The sequence below is a fragment of the Buceros rhinoceros genome, unplaced genomic scaffold (assembly GCF_000710305.1).
Source record: "Buceros rhinoceros silvestris isolate BGI_N320 unplaced genomic scaffold, ASM71030v1 scaffold20044, whole genome shotgun sequence".
NCBI classification, from domain to species: domain Eukaryota; kingdom Metazoa; phylum Chordata; class Aves; order Bucerotiformes; family Bucerotidae; genus Buceros; species Buceros rhinoceros.
The window spans coordinates 12,419-29,122 of NW_010406717.1; the positions used below are offsets into that span (position 1 = coordinate 12,419).

The 16,704-nt window shown below is 36.5% G+C and overlaps 1 protein-coding gene across 1 annotated transcript; it reads right to left on the reverse strand.

The window, feature by feature from the left end:
* Positions 1–482: 482 nt before the first annotated feature.
* BORA (bora, aurora kinase A activator) lies at positions 483–16,195 on the reverse strand. Its single transcript, XM_010134236.1, has 11 exons — positions 16,042–16,195; positions 14,825–14,931; positions 11,135–11,180; positions 9,519–9,600; positions 8,264–8,329; positions 7,460–7,516; positions 5,938–6,155; positions 4,439–4,592; positions 2,805–3,406; positions 2,264–2,395; positions 483–725 (listed from the first exon to the last, which is right to left on the reverse strand). Exons 1-11 carry the CDS (start codon positions 16,189–16,191, stop codon positions 564–566), a joined length of 1,776 nt encoding a protein of 591 aa, XP_010132538.1. The 5' UTR covers positions 16,192–16,195; the 3' UTR covers positions 483–563.
* Between the last annotated feature and the right edge of the window lie 509 nt (positions 16,196–16,704).

The window sequence follows — 16,704 nt, forward strand, 5'->3', positions numbered from 1 at the left end:
AGTATTCCTGAAGCCACATAACAGGACCCATCAGAGGAAAGGCAACCCAAATCAAAACTAATAGTCCTTTCCTTTTTCTCTCCCCCAAAGAAATATTTCCCTCATGCCTTTAGGAAATGTGTCTTAAAATGTACATGTTTTTGCAGTTACACTGGCTCCCACACAAGTTCCCCAAGGTTTGCTCAACCTATCTGAAATACTCCTCTTGAAGCTGAAGCTGTGTCCAGACTTGCAAAGCAAGGCTCCTCATGGAACCTACCCTAATCACAGAAGGAACACAGTTCTGGGAAAAAACACTACCATTTCTTTGTACCAAGTCTAGCTGCCTTAATTTTCAAAAGGATTGCTTAATAATAACAATAAATTTGTTAGTAAGACCTGAAAAAAACCCACGTTAATTAAAAACTCCTTTACCATACCAGACAATTTATTACATTTGCAATAAAAAAAAGTAAAATAGCGTGTATAATCCAGGTAATTGAGGTCATATATAAAAAAAAATTTATTATACAACACAATTTAAGTTCTTCACGAGAAAACTACATACCATTTTTGTGAAATCCCTAAACTTGATTTTCATTTTTATGTTTCCAGGTAGAAATGTTGCAAGTTGCATTTTGACCAAATACAGTACTATGTGGTTTTGCTTTTTGGAAACAGGGTTGCTTCTCTGGAGATTTTGCTCTCAGCAACTGATTGTCCTTATGGTTTAAAATGGAGCCCTCCTAGGTTAATAAGAAAAAGTTAACTTACAGACAACTTTCACAGAAAATCCCCAAAAGAAACAAGATCCCAACTTACTACCTGAAAATCTCAAGTTACAAATTACTACCTTAGCCTCCCCTCTCTCCCCTTCTGAAATGAAAAAGCGATGGAAGATAACGTGTTCTCTGCTGTCAGCAGGAACCTCCTTTCAGAGCACACATGCTCTGAATGAGCCAGGCTGGATTCCCTCAGCCAGCAATGCCCATGCTTTTTTCTTTTTATTCATTGTGAATATGTTCATTTTATATGTTTCATTTCATGAAAATGTTCATTTTATTCATTTATTCACTGTTGTTGAAAGTTGAATGAAGTACTTAATGCCTCCACACTTAAATCCTAATCCAAAATGCAAAGTCGGGCTTAGCAATTGGAAGACTAGCAGTGCGAGATAAAGCTGCATGACATTGGTGAGTCTCTGGGACAAGTTTGAAGTTAGGAAATGGACTCTGAGGAGTACATTCCCATGTATAATCCACGTCCCAGAGGGTAACTGGGGAAAGACCTCGAAGTAGATGAGTATTTTTAAAAGTTAAAGATAAAATAGCCATCTCTTCTTCCTGTAAGAGCACAGTTACCCTAATCTGAAACGAGCAGAGTTCAAAATTTTATGTCGATGGTCTGCAAGACACCATCAATCTGCCATTCACCTTGGCAGAGAAGTGGCTATTAGCATGTCAGATACGTAAGTGAAGTCAGGGCTGAATGGCTTACTTGAGTTTTCTTATAATATCGTATCCCTGGCCAATACTGTCTCCCCTTCAAGGACTGTAAACAACAGTTAAGTAGTAGACCATAAGCTACTAAGTTTAAGTCTGTAAATCCGTAATTACTAAACAAGAGGAGGTCATCTTTGCTCTCTCCTGCAAAGAAACTAGCCTTGCTTCCTGTTCTCTGGAAGAAGGAAAACTCCCTTCCTATCAGTCACAAAATTAAAAGCTTGGGAATCTTGCTAGGTATGTATTGCCTTTCTAAATTTATTTTGCTTTTAAGATAGGTCATCGAAGAGCTTGTAATCACAAGACTGTGTCCAAGCAGGAAGTTCCCCACCAAGTCAGCATGTCAGGTATAGCGTAGGAAACTCTAGGCGAGTTTATGCAAAGAAGTAGTGGACAAATTTTCCCCAATAATTTGCTTTTCCACCGGTACATATTTAAAAATTTAGCAGTAAAGCAACCCAACAAGATAAACAGAAACAAAAATAAGAGACTACATCAGAAGCCATGAGCAGCCTCACAACTACCCTTCATGTATATACCTCCGTTTCCTCTAAAACCACCTCTGCCTTTGTCACAGAACACATCAATTTTATCGCCAGCTTATATTTGTCCCACATCTATTCCTTGTTTTCAACATAATACTTGAAATTATGCTACATTAACATGCCCTCTATTATCACCTGATGGTCTCTCTCCTCAGGCTCCCTGAGACTGAAGAAAACAGGGAACAGGTGCTTTGGATGGGAAGCCTATCATTTTTTTAATCACAATTTAACTCCTACCTTTGTTCTAAGCAGCTGAGATTTATTCTGAAACATGTTCGTATTCGCATCATTTTCTCTGCAACTGTTTTCAGCCCCCGCAGTATCCATAATGCTGCTTCCACAAGTCTGCGTGTTATAACCACTGTCCACCTGAAATCAAGAAGCAGGATTTTAAAAACGTGCTGCAATTTAACACCAATAAACACCCTCAGATTCTCATACCTGATATGACTTGTATTTGATTAACAGAACTTAATCCAACAAATCCACTACCATCAGGTAATAACAAAAGCAAATTGTAAACTGGTCTGTCAGAATTTGTTCAGATTAAGTTAAACGTATTACTGTACATACTAACACAAGCCATTTATAACTGCTATGCTAACTCCACTGAGAGAGGAAAAAGGAGATGGAGGGAAGGAAGAAAAGTCACAATACTACCCGCAAACCACATCCAATAGGAGAAAATAGATCATTACTTCCAGAATGGTGTGTATATATTAACAGTGAGTATGTCGAGCTCAGTTTTACAGAGAAGCAAAAAAAGATTTATCTTTACCTGAATACTGCTGTTGTCACAAGGGATTGCACTGCTTTCTGCAAGAGGTGACATGCACATGCGAGAGTTTTCAATACTGAAAGTAATCCCCGTCATAAAGCTGGTCATTGGCGCATTGCTATTGCCAATCGTTCCTTTTATCCAAGTGTTTTCCTCTGACACTTCAGCTGCATCAGCCATATCTACAGTACTATTTTCCTTCAAGCCTTCTATGTCCTGAAATGATGACAACCTTTGATGACAAGCTTCTGAGTGATCTGGTGTAATAGACACAGTTGCTACCACGAGATGTGTACCATGCGCAAAAGAACCACTGTCCTGCTGACATAGGTTTATTCCGTTACTCATTTCTGGGAACCGAGCTTCTGCTGGAGGAGCATTTTCCTTGTCTTCCTCATCCTCACCGTGACTCTCAACTGCAATTGGTATTCTGATGACTGAAGTCTGATACTGGGAAGTTCCTCTACATGCTCCAAGCCTCATAGGAGAAAAATTTTTAATTGGAGAACAGCCATCTATATAAGGACTTCTTGTACTTGGGGGTGTCATTTTATTTGAGGAAGAAGGAATATCCGGAGAACAAAAGGTAAATTTTCTTTGGTCTGTAAAAAACCCAACAAAGTTATTCTATCAGATACTAGGTGGAGTTAAGTTCACCATCCTCAAAGTCCTGCAAGCCCTTTGAATAATTATAGCCAACTACATAGCATTTCAGTGACCACTGTCTCCCAGCTCCAAGGCCCTCTCTTCAAACAAAAACCAACCAACCAAAAAGAACCCAAACCACCAGCATATTTAAACTACCCTGGTAAAGACAAGTTTTCATCCCATTTTTACCACTGAATTTGTTTTCTAGGACATGGTATTGGAGGCCCTGCATTTTCAAACTGTAGTGAACACTACAGTGTTCAAAGAGAAATGTGTGAAGGCTGATTCTGTGACTTTTTTTCCAAACAAGCATTAATACATATATTCTACAGTCATTTTAAAAGTTTGGGACAGCAAGAAAGTTTTCAAGAAAATCAAGCAAGCGAGAAAACACCTACGCAATCTCCACCTATAATCGTGTTGAAATACCACAAGGTTCATCAGAGCAAAATTATATATAAATGTGGCATTAAGTCTTAGCAGGTAATGGATGAAACACAAAATACTGACATCTTCTAGAGCAACGAGGACACAAAACATTCGTGATTTCTTCTCCAGTCACTTTCATTGCAAATAAGCTTCACAATCATATCATGTGAACACTCAAGCTAAACAGTCTTTGTCCAATTAAAATGCTTTAGGTTGGGCCAAAACAGAATTGTGACCTGAGTTGGTTCAGGCATATGGCTTTAAGCCCCCTCCTCACAACAGATGAATCCTTTAATGTTTTTCATTCCTATTATATCACAATTCCTTCTTCAAAAATATTTTCCCTAGTTGATTTTTTTGCAAGCAGATACACTTCATGGTTTCACATCATTAAGATATTTCACTGCTAAACGTGTGTCATGTAGGAGGAGACTCCTGGTCTGCGTAGAAGTGTCACTTGTCTCTGAACTGAAAAAAGTTCCAGTAAGAACACAGCAGGTTTTCTTATAAAAATACATAAATCAAAAAAGAATAATACATATATGATTAAATCATACCTGACAGTGGTGTCTTTCTTATGTGAAAAGCAATTGGTGAAAAAGCAGGAGAACCATTATGTGCAGGAGACCCCTCTGGAAATGTGGGACTGGTTATACTTCCCAGACTATAAGCCCTTGTTCCTCCTTGAATAGGACTTGATGAAAACTGACCCTTTGGTTTAAAAAAAAAAAAAAAAGAGAGAGAAAAGAAAAAAGGTATATATTTTTAATGTAAACTTTCACTAATATGTATATATACAAATATTTTAACTAAAAAGCTTAATATGGCAGCACTGAGGAAAACTAATCCTGTGCAAAGACAATCTCAATCATTACTTTAGACAAAATATTCCAGTTGCATCTCTTCACTTGGACTTCATGCCTCCACAAAGGAAAAGAGCAACAGACATAACTGTCATATAATAACCAACTAAGCCGATAATAACCATATTTAAGAACTACGAAAAGCTTAAACAGATAATTAATGATACCTGTGTATACAGTCAAGTATTTAACCTCAATTTCTTACTCATACCAATGCAGATGAAAGCCAGTCGTTATTTATATTTTAATGGAATCCATATTACCTGAATCATTTAACTCAGCAGCAGACAAAATACTTTTCCTTAAGAAAACAGTGTTCGTGATCTTGCTTAAGAGTATGGTGCAAAAATACATCACTTCTAGAAGTATAATTATGTTACAGGAATTCTTTACTAGACTGCCATAGTGAAGACCTTTTTTTTTTTAAGGCACACCCTTGCTAGAGCAGCTTTTTTTCCAGGCACTTCAACCACCAAACACATGAAGCCATGCCATCTAAACCAGATTCACTGTGCTATGTCCACCTGGGAATAAGATTCATCTCGCTTAATTTAAAAAACAGAGATTATGTTCTGTGTCGTAATAAATGTCTATTCATCTGAGATCTCCAGTCAATGGAAAAGAAAGCAGCATATTTAGTACTGCAGTCAAAGATCCACAAGTCATTTCTTCTGCCATAAATGAGTTTAAAAGCTATAACAGAAATAATTATATCACCTGTTCCTATCAACCAGTATTTTAGACAGCAGTTCATGGATTTAAACAGACCTTTTTTTTTTGTATACACATTTTAAGAAAAAAAAACCTGCTTCACACGCTTTCAACATGTCTTGTGTATGTATCAATTCCTACTTCCTTTTCATAACACAAAATTATAGCGTAATTCCTTCTACACAAAAGAATATCTGCAAAATGTTATAATTTGATATAATAAAAAGTCTTGAATATTATACAGACTTTCTTTGTTCACATTTTTTTTCTGAATTTGGAAAAAAAGACCCCACACAATCAACACACACATCCTTTGGCCTATCACCTATTTTCTGATAGAGCAGTTATAGCTTATTAAAAGACGGCTGTTCATCTTGTGATGTCCGTTAGAACACAGAACTGGTACAGCCTGCTCCAAGAACTACTCTTTTGCCAGGTAAGCCACATCCCATCCCATCCAGCTCCCAAAACAGGCTACTTACTGAACTAGATGTTTCCAGAGGGCTTCTGCACCGGACTGGAGATATGTCTATTGAACAAAGCACTCCAAGTGGCTGACTACCGCATGGACTATGCAGTGAAGCAGACAGACACTCAGCTACACTTCCATTTTCCTCTAAAAACAGTTTTCTTCTGAGTGATGAAGAGCTCAGATTTTCCTGTGACTGATCTGCAAATTCATCAGTTTTAAAATATTCACCTAGAAACATGAGGAAGAAGTCATTTCCAATAAAAACGCAAGAAAAAAGAATCTTCCACCACATAGGCATGCATAACTAAATTAAATAATTAAATCCAATGTACCCATACAGCAAGTAATTAATCTAATTTAGGCATTTATCCCAAAGGATCACTTTTATCATTATAAAAAGTCATCATTATAAAAAGTCCACTCTGTCTACTAAGGTTCCCCTTCTGCCTATGATCCTTCAATACTAAAGTCTAGCTATCATCTACTTACTAGCTTTTTCCCAGAATGATATTATTCTTCAGATCTGAGTTGGGAAAAGGGGGTTATTACACTGCCCAAGCAAAACTAGACCCTATTTCAAGTATTGCATAAGCTTTGTCAGTCATTGTGATACATCCAAAGGCAAACCAGATTCACCTCAAAGTCAAAGCAGTTAGCAGTTTACAGTAGAAAAGCATACAGATGTTATCAAAGACCCATTAAAGTATCCTGAGACATCCCAGATTAGTTTTTTGCTCTTGCTCTAATCTAATTCAATATTCCTTGTAGAACAAGTATTTCAGGGATTCATAAAGAATGCATTGATGGAAGCATTTGCAAAGACGAAATATGAAAGCAGGGATATGGGTGGTTTTCTGCTATGATTTTGATGGCCCACAGTCAGGGTTGTGAACTCAACACTGGGGTAGGAATATGCAGCTAAAAACCCCGAGCTGGCCATACCCACTATTCCCACAAGCTGTAAGAACAGCCCCTTCCAGTTCCCTTGCCCAAGAAGCTGGCAATGACTGCTTGATACAGCAGTTATAATCCAATGGTTCATTTGGACTCGCCTGCCCACCCAGTGGTCACGGCTTTTTTGCCACCACACAACTTCTAGTTACCTCCATGGCTTCAAGTGAAATTAAAGGCAAGGAACCATAGCATAGCTCTGCTCAAGGCAAGGTTGGACTATGAGCCTCAAGACCAGCAATCTGTAAGACAAACAGCTCTGCTAAGGTAAATAACTGCCCTATTTGGGGAAGGCAGGGGGTGTCTTCTGCTTGCTACCTTTTATACATGCAGAATCGTTAACCAGTTTCCAATTGTCCTCTGTATCCTTTCTCTTTTATCTTTATGTCTATGCTCAAATCACATAATTTAAGTCAGATGTCCCATGCAACACACCGTAACTATCTACTTAGAACACAAAATTTTCATTTATACATTAGGCTTTCAGTATTTCATAAGACCCAAAAACGCAAACAACACAAAACCAAGTTTTCTATTTAGACTAGACATTCATAATTATATTTAGATATTACATGACATACCTAGTATTTTCTCTAAATTAAAATCCACTGGCAAAGACAATACTGTCTGACAAGCAGCTGCAATGAATAAAACCAAGAAAATTAGCTTGCAGTGACCTTTTACTAAAGCTGTAGAAACAAAAATTCACCTTCAAATTGCATTGCAAGTGTAACTTAAATAGCTCAATGCAATAAGGAAAAGCGTTAATTAAAGCTAGGATTTTGATTTATCAACACTGTATGCAGCACACTCAGGCCTAGAGAAAAAAAAAAGGGCTCTAACATAAAAGCTTCTAGAGAGGCACTCCTAACTGAGGAGGGCTGAAGAAAGGAAGGATTCAAAAGGAAACGGGAGAAGGACCATCAATATACCCTGGGGAAAAACACTACCTATTTATCTAAAATGAAATTGTTTAAAAGATGTCTTAAGATACATGCATTTATTTGGCTGAGAAAATAATCAAGATTCTCTAACTCAAAATGATGGAACACATTAAAGGTTTCTTGAAACCAATCTACCCATAAACCTGATGCTTATAATCACTTTTTAATTCAGAAAAAGTGCATACACTGAGCTGGAAAAAATGCACAGTCTACAAAGGACTTTACAGTTTTTACTCTGGAAAAAGTATGAAAGGATATAACAGAATTAAATTACTATGAGAAATGGATGTTAAAATTAATAGTATCATACAGTTCAAGAAAAATGTTTCTACAGGGATATTAACAAAAAAAACATTCCCTTTTGAAATGAAACAGCCATTAAAAAATTGATTATTTTGTTTCAGAGAAAGCCTGTAACTTCAGACATTGCCTTTTACCCACCATTGCTTTTCCCAGGCTGCAAAGTTAGCTGTCTTCCAATTGCAGAAATGTTATTTAGATCTATGGCTGTAAAACACATAAGAACTTATATTTAAGCATGCATTGCATAGAGTTTTGAAACCTAGCAGCAGTAAATTAGAATATTTAATACAACTAAACAAAAATTTTTGCATCAAAGTTTGGCAGAAATTAGAAAGGATATCATTATAGCTGATTAACAGAATTTCAGAATCTATCAAAAAAAAAAATTAGTGAACTAGCATCAACTTTGCCCAAATCTTTTGTCTTCTGCAGCCTCCTCTACAAACTCAGTTTATGCCTAGTCAAACAGGCTGTGATCAAGTAAAACAACATTTTCCAGAAAATCATGCAGTCTGGACTTGAAGAATTAGATGCAGAATTGACCACTCCACTCTTTTTATACAGCTACAGAACACATTATACCATTTCCTTTTACCACTCACTTTCCTAGGTCTAGGATCGTAGCTTATGTCCTCTGCCCAAGAAGTGACTGTCTTAAAATTGACAATTGAAAACACACTATCCACAAGCTGCCTTTCCCTGATTCAAAAATTTTAACAATTTAGCCTCTTCAAAATCTTGCAAAAATCCCCAAACACCAATTTAAGAATTTCCTTTCAAACAATACTGACTGCAAATACTTTATAGGTGACATCTGTCCAGTTTGTAATCCATTTACTGTGTATTCTGCTGGTTGTATATAAACTTGAATAACAGCATTAATAATAAAATCTAATAATGTAAATGAAATAAACTTTGAAAACCCACACCCTGACATACAGTAACACTGAGAGGACAGCAGGAGTTTATATGGCAAATAAGGGTAGAAAAATACAGAACTCAGTTTCCAATATACCTATATTGGCAGGAAAGCATTTAAGAGTACATCAGATGTGCAGATTATCAGAAGAAAAGAGCAAAGCAGAAGACTTTGCTATTTACCAGTACTGACGCAAAGTTGTGCACACAAATTAAACTGGTTGAAGACAGGTTACGGAGAAAAAAAATGATTTAAAAACATCAACAAAAAGTAACAAAAAGGAAAAATTTTGTAATATTCTGGATTAATAATGATTTTATACAAAAGAAAGCACTTAGACAGGACAGCCAAAAATCAGTTGTGCCATATTTTATCATCGGTTCTTTACAATTTAAATTGAGGTTGGAAAAAATTATGCTTGATGATTTCTCCATAAGCTAAGTAATTTTGGAAGGGCACGGAAAAGCAACTTACATTTAGTTGAATTAAACTGAGAAACTTGCTTGCCTTCATGTTCAATCCAAGGAGAAGGAACTATGAGTCTTTTTGTGAAAAACTAGAGTAGGATAAAAACAAACCATCTTAGCACTTTCAAAAATTGAATACTTCCAACTTAAATTTAGAGTAGTACCCTAAACAAGAAAAAATTTAATCATACCTTTTGCTACTCACAGATCTGGATTTTAGGAATTTTAACTCTTCGTTCCCTCAAACCTATCAAGATAGTTATCCCTTATACCTAAAATATAATTCATTATTTCAGGCCCAGAGAGATTAAAAAAACCCAGGTTTTTTAAAGACAACTCCCATCTTTATGACACATACCATCTCAGATCTTTCAAGTCTGCAGAGGGAAAATTGTACAAAGTTTCATTTAATGTTAATTACTCATTTTAAAATTGGAATTGTCGCTATCATTCTTATTGCACAGTAGTTTAACAAAATTCCTTTCGAATTTACAGTTTGTTAAATTGTTGTATTTTGACAATTGAGTTGGTTTGCAGAAGTGCTAAAGAGATATTGCAGTAACAATAAAGGAAGTGGACAACCAAGGCTTTTTGGCAGTTTTATTACAGTATTTGACAAATCTGGTTAGCAGTGAAACATTTATGAGCAGGGGCACTTCAGTCTTTCTTTGAACCAAAACTCTATCTGCTGTCACGGCTGCACTGTAGAACACCCTGATTCTGAGGAGGTCGTTATTACAGAGCTTCCAGAAACACATGGCAAATCCTATTTTCACAATAAAAGCAACACTCAAAGCAAATGAAAAAACTCAGCTTGAAACACCCAACTACTAAAGGCATAATTTTTATCACAAACATTGTTTCAAGCTGTTCAGCTGCATAATCCACTAGTCTATGCCTCACAAAGAAGAAATACCCTTTTTAATGCAGATTTAGAATAGAGTATCTTAGCTGCCAGTCAACTACACAGCACCTTCATGGAAACATAAAACATTGTTTTTTATTTATAGAGAGAGAAATTGATAATAGCATGGTACAATATAAAAAGGTCAGTAACACTTAGGAAGACTTCCCTATCAGAAAATTTTTAATTTTTAATTGAAATTAAAGTAACATCGAAGATTTCTATAGTGCAGATTTGAAAAGCTTTACTTTTCCTTTTCTGCTAGACAAATAGACAGTAAAAAATAAAATTAAAAATGGACGGAAAGAATTACAGGCTACCAAAACGAAGTCTTGCCTCCAACTAAGCAGACTTTGGAAGAAACAAATGACCAAGGCTATCTAACACTAACAGTTACTGTAAAACCCAAAATACCCAATCATTATTTTAAAACTTCATTATTTGTAAGAGTTATCTGACAGTTACAGTCCCGCTAGCCAAGCAATATGAAAGAAGAAAAGTCTGCTGTTTTGATCTACAGGCCTGTGAAAGATCAGAAGAAAAAGATCATGTGGATTCCAATTACAATTGCAAGCAATCAGGACACAAAATTACTTTCTTACAGACCAGTAAAATATAATAGGCTTCTGGGTTTTGAAATCCTGTAAGAGACATGGATCTTTTTTGTACGTATGTAGCTACAACAAATCAATACTTGATAGCATAGAGAGTTTTATTACCTCCTCAATGGCTTTTTGCCTTCTGTCTTCTGTCTCCTTATCAATTCTAAGTAACAAATGAAAAACAACTCAATTATCAAAACTGTCACATAACTGGAGAAAAATGCAAAGTTCAACCATGTAATCTTTTGCATGTGCTTGAGAGAAAAATTATTTATGAAATTGCACTAAACACTAAATCTTATGATGTTTTTACTGTCATGTGCAATAATCTCATACTACAAATTCAGATATATAAACACACTTCGCAGTTACTTTGGTTCATGTAAAAAAGATCTGTGCCATTTACAAGTACACATTTGCAAATCTATTTACAGCAAATATTTTTGTCTGGAAAAAATCATAACCGATCTTTAAAAATAATCAATTTAGTTATGTTAGACTTGTCATAAAAGTAGATTTTACTATTAAAGTTGCCATGAGATTAGGCTGACAACCAACCTCACTACAAAATCAGGTAGAATAAAAAAAATGAGCTGTGATGAACAAAAGGCCAACAGAAAATAGTGGTAGGATGTTTACACGCTCAAATCCCTGACACAGCCTACCTTCCCAGCACAAAGAGTTCCCCCTTTCAAATAGCTATTCTGCCATATATTCTTCAGCTTGGGAAACAATATAATATTTCAGTTTGAATCAATTAACACATCCCTTATGAAGCTTTTAACTTAGTTTTTTAAATATTGTAGTTACTTCAGCTATCTTCAAATGACGTGAGATTCTACATTTATACTTCCTTTAAGAGTCACCTTCAAGTCCCACTTTCAGTTGCTAATATGTAATTTGTAAGCTTAAAAAAATTTTACAACGAATAGTCATCATCTTAGCTGAACTGCATACTTTAATACACAGTATACTTAAATTACCATTGAGTAATTTTAGAAATCAGTCAGATAACAGACAATATTAGCTACACAAATGCATGTAGATGTACCTAATACATACATAAAGATTCCCTCACAACCCTCTTTCTTGGATGCTTATCAGACTTTGAATAGATCTGCAACACCTGCACATGCCATTGCCAACTACGTCTGCCTACATAATGCTACAAAGACATATGCACAAAATTTAGTTATTGTACTAAAAAAACATACAATAATTGAATATTTATGTATAGTGGATCACGAGTAATAAGCATCTCCACAAGCCAGACTCCAAAGGAGAAACAGGGTACTGGGAAAACAGCTCCCACTAAAAGTGCTGGTTAGTGCAGAAGAGGATGTTTTTTCTGTAATGCGTAACTCCAGGAAAATAATAAAGTGAAAATGTCATGTGTATTTAACAAGAATAAAATCAAGCCAGCCTTCTATGCAACTTTAAGCGCAACCCTAACACACAGTATGGAAGAAGCAGTATAGATTTTTTTTTAATACTTAACATCTAATAGCATAGTATCCAGTTTAGAAACATGCAATTTCTACCTGTAGACCTAAAAATGGAAGAGGAATGTTTGCGGACAATACTGTGTCACCGTGTTTGCTCCATTACTGACAGACTATTTTTCACTAACACAGACTGCCAGACAAAAAGTTCTCCTAAACATTTTACAAGCAATGCCATAACCACACAGCACACAGATGATGCCTACTTTATGGAAACATCAACACTACACAAAATCAAGTCAACATGTGATACACACTTAAACTTTGCAAAGTGCTCATGGGCTTTTAGACTGTGCTGCTACCCAAACTGCTTTCACTAGATAACACAGAATTAACAGTTTAAAATATCTATATACCATTATTCTTACGCTTGTGGTTCTCTGCAACTGAGAAGATGATTAGTTAACAAGCATTGTTAAAATTGAGTATATAGTTTGTGTAATATGATCCATTGGCCTCAAAACCACAATTGTTTAATCAGGAACTTTCAATGTCAAGAGCTGGAAACAGAGCTCTCTACAGAACTGTTAGTTTCCATAAAGCAGTTATTTACAAAACATAAATTAAAACCAGTTGCCATACAAAAACTTATGCATACACACACATATAGTTATAAGCATTTGAGCATGTACAGTTAGCAGCCACCAGAAATAACCACCTCAGTCTGTACCGCACTGAAACATGCGCGCATGGACACAGCAAATCTACACACAGACAAACTAGCTTCTTTCTAGTCATATCAGATGATTTTAAAAAAGAAAAATCATAGTATGAAACAGTGGGACAAGCTGAAAGGAAGCACTGAGACAACCCATGTTTGTATCTGTAGGCCATGCCACTAATGATCATTGAATTGTCACCCAAGCCATCTAAATTAAAGCTAGTTCACGTGCGTCGTAATAAGCTCCTACAAACAATTTAACTAACTTCCTAAAAACATAATGCTTAATGTTTTACAACATATTAAAAGCATTAGAGTCAGCAACTTACTGGCTGCTAGAGGAAGGCCAGGAAACAAAGAGATTATAAGAAAAATAATAGCAACATTAAACACGGTGATTCACAGACACAGCTAAGGACAGTTATATTCTTTCTACATCTCTACTGTAGCAAGAAATTAATACTCCCTTCTGATAACTCTTCCTGTCAAATAGAGATATGTAGGTTCGATCAGACACTAAGAACAACAGATCTAATTCACAGTATTTTTTCAGGAGGAGGGTGGTGAAACACTAGAACAGGTCGCCTAGAGAGGCGGTAGATGCCCCATCCCTTGAAACATTCAAGGTCAGGCTGGATAGCCCTCTGAAAAACCTGATCCTGTTGAGGCCATCCCTGATCATTGCAGGGGGTGGGGTGGGTGTTGCTGGACTAGATGACCTTTAAGGGTCCCTTCCAACCCAAACTATTCTGTGGTCACATGAATATTCAGAAGACTCTTACCATGAACAGCCCTCTTATCTGTGCTTCATTTCACCAACAGGACTTTAAAGCCCCATAGGCTCAAACAAGATGGAGGATTGTTTTACTATTCTGTTACTGTGGTGCTTCATGCCATGAGGTGCAACTCTTTGGGCAAGTTCCTATCTGAGAAACATATAGGAGTTGTCTAAAGGGTTCAGCATTGCAGCCTTCCCTTGACTACCTTTATTTGGGAGTGTGTAAGACTATCTTCTCAAAATAAGCTGAGAACACTAAGCCTGTTTTACTTACTCATTTGTTTTCCCCATGGAAGCTATTTTCAGAGAAAGGAAAAAGTTGAGATCAAGATCCCCCAATTATTTCAAGGAACTAGCTACCTCCTTCTCCTCCAAGTCAGCAAGCTTATTGGTCTTCCTTCCTTCACATTAAGCCCAATCTGTACCTTTCAAAAAGGATACTGGCTTACCTAGCCAGCTTTCCCAGCAGTACCCTTCTACAGGAGTCCCAAATATCAAAGAAGCCTACACTTCATAGGTCTCAGCATGGAACACTCCAAGATAAATTGTGTTGTGACAAGAAGCAAGAGAGGCAGCTTGGTAACAATCACTGGCAAGACATTTTTTTTTGCTTCCCTTGACTGCTTTTATCTGGCTGTCTTCCAAGCTCCAGCCAGAGTGGATCAGCAGTTCTTAACATTACAGAAAGAGCGACACAGAGGCAGCCTCATCTAAATATTACATCCACATCAGGGACACGTAAAAAATCTATGTTAAAAGATTTGAATAAAAAGTCTTTAATGCCATGTTGAAACATCAATAAAGCAAAAGAACAGTGTTCTAGTGTTCAAGCTAAGTTAACTGCATAAGAACAGATGGTAAGTTACCTAGCATGACTCAAATACATCGCTTGGCGTCGAACATCTTCTGAGTCAATTTCCACAGGATTTATTAGAGCAAGCTGATCAATAGACCATCTAAATTTTCCTGGTGTCTAAAAAAAGAAATGGACATCTTAATGCTTGCTAGTCCAGAAAAACAAAACCACATGACAAACCTCAATGGAACAATGCAATCATAACTTCCACATAGTTTCTGTCAAAGACAAGCAAAAGAGTTTCTGTTTAAGTGATCTACTTAAAAAAAATGAGTAAGTCAATCTGGTGGTGGTATTACAACTATTTGTAAGATAACATAAAGTGGAAGGTTATAGCTAATATTTACAAACTGATGTGTCAATTTCTTCTCAGTTTCTGAGGACAGATCTAAAGATCTGGAACTTGGGATAAGATTCCAAGATTCTAGATTACCATAATCAAAACTGTGGTTCCATGAAAACCCAGTGTCCCTATCTAACCCAAGTTACCCAAATAAGCTTTCCTTTCATCTCACTTTTCCAAGAAGACTTAGTAGTTGCAACCCCACGTGCATCTTGCAAAGTCATCCTCAAAACACCACCCATGGTTCACAACAAAACCCAATTCAGATGTAAAGCTGCTTCACCTCTTTAGCTATTAATTACAAAACACTGTTCAAACATTTGAAAAAAGATCTACCAAATGAGTCTTTTTAGTTTAATTAGAAAAGCATCTTCTCTGCTTATCAGATAATCCCAAGTGCAAACTAGAACACAATCTGCAACTAAAAAAAGTTATATATATACACTAAAACGTTACATCGATTCTGTGAATATGTAAACAGCTCGGAAATGAAATTAAGTTTTACTTGCACCCAGCCTCCTTAGAGCCCTTGAGTAGGAACTGAGTTTCTTCCACTTTAAGTGGTACAAGAACACCACTTCCAACAACTGTCCTTTATCTACTTTCAACTGGTTTTGGCACTTAGCCGGTGCATGCTAATCTATTGATACATCCAGTATTTAAAAGAAAAAAAAAAAACCCACCCAAAACCAGGAACGTTAGATTACGCGACTATTTTAGTATTAAAAGCAGCATACTGCTGCAATCAGAAGAAACTCCAAATGCCACCAAAATTCTTTGGCTTAATATACACGTTAAAGTATGCTAAAAATATATATACTTTTTAGCACATTGCAAAATATATATTGTACTGTATAGTTACAAAACTAAAGACTAGATCTTACAGACGAAGATTTTGTTGATTTAAAGACTGAAGGACTGGAGACAATCTGCTCTTGAAGTGTATAATAATCACTGGGACTTTCAAAAGGATTCAGGACTGTGACTCGTCCTGGAGTTTCTGGTGTTATCTGCATTTCTTTTGTATCACCCATAGCACTAAGCTAAACCTGAAAGAGGAAAAACGAAGGAAAAAAAATTATAATTTTGACTTTTTAGGGTCATTCTGAAGGATTTGGGAAGAGATGATCGATCGTTTTAAGGAACCAGAAACATAAACCAAAACCAAACCTAAGTTAATTTTGGTTCGGAGAAACAGACATGGAGTGCTGATAAATATCGCTGATACGAACAACAACTAAAAATGAATAGAACCTATGAAACCAGACAAGAAAGGACACCGAAAAGTCGATTTAAAAAAACCCCAAACAAACAGAACCACCAACAAACAACAGCAACAAGAAAGACACCCGAAGAAACAAACTGGCGATGAAGCCAAATACATTCCTTGGAGAACAGCTCACATACCAAATGCTGGCACTTAAGGGAGAAAAGAGGTACTACTGGAACCTGGGCAGCACAGGAGCCATCTCCCCAGCCGCCCCTCGGTGCCAGCCAGCCCGGCGTTACCCAGGAGCTAGATACAGGCGGAAACCGAAAGTCACCGG

Coding starts and splice junctions, on each gene's coding strand:
- BORA (XM_010134236.1), bottom strand. CDS start 16,191: ATGGGTGATACAAAAGAAATGCAGATAACACCAGAAACTCCAGGACGA. Junction 7,517..8,263: donor GCAGCCTGGGAAAAGCAATG/GTGGGTAAAAGG, acceptor TATTCATTGCAG/CTGCTTGTCAGACAGTATTG. Junction 6,156..7,459: donor TAATTTAGAGAAAATACTAG/GTATGTCATGTA, acceptor TCATGTTTCTAG/GTGAATATTTTAAAACTGAT.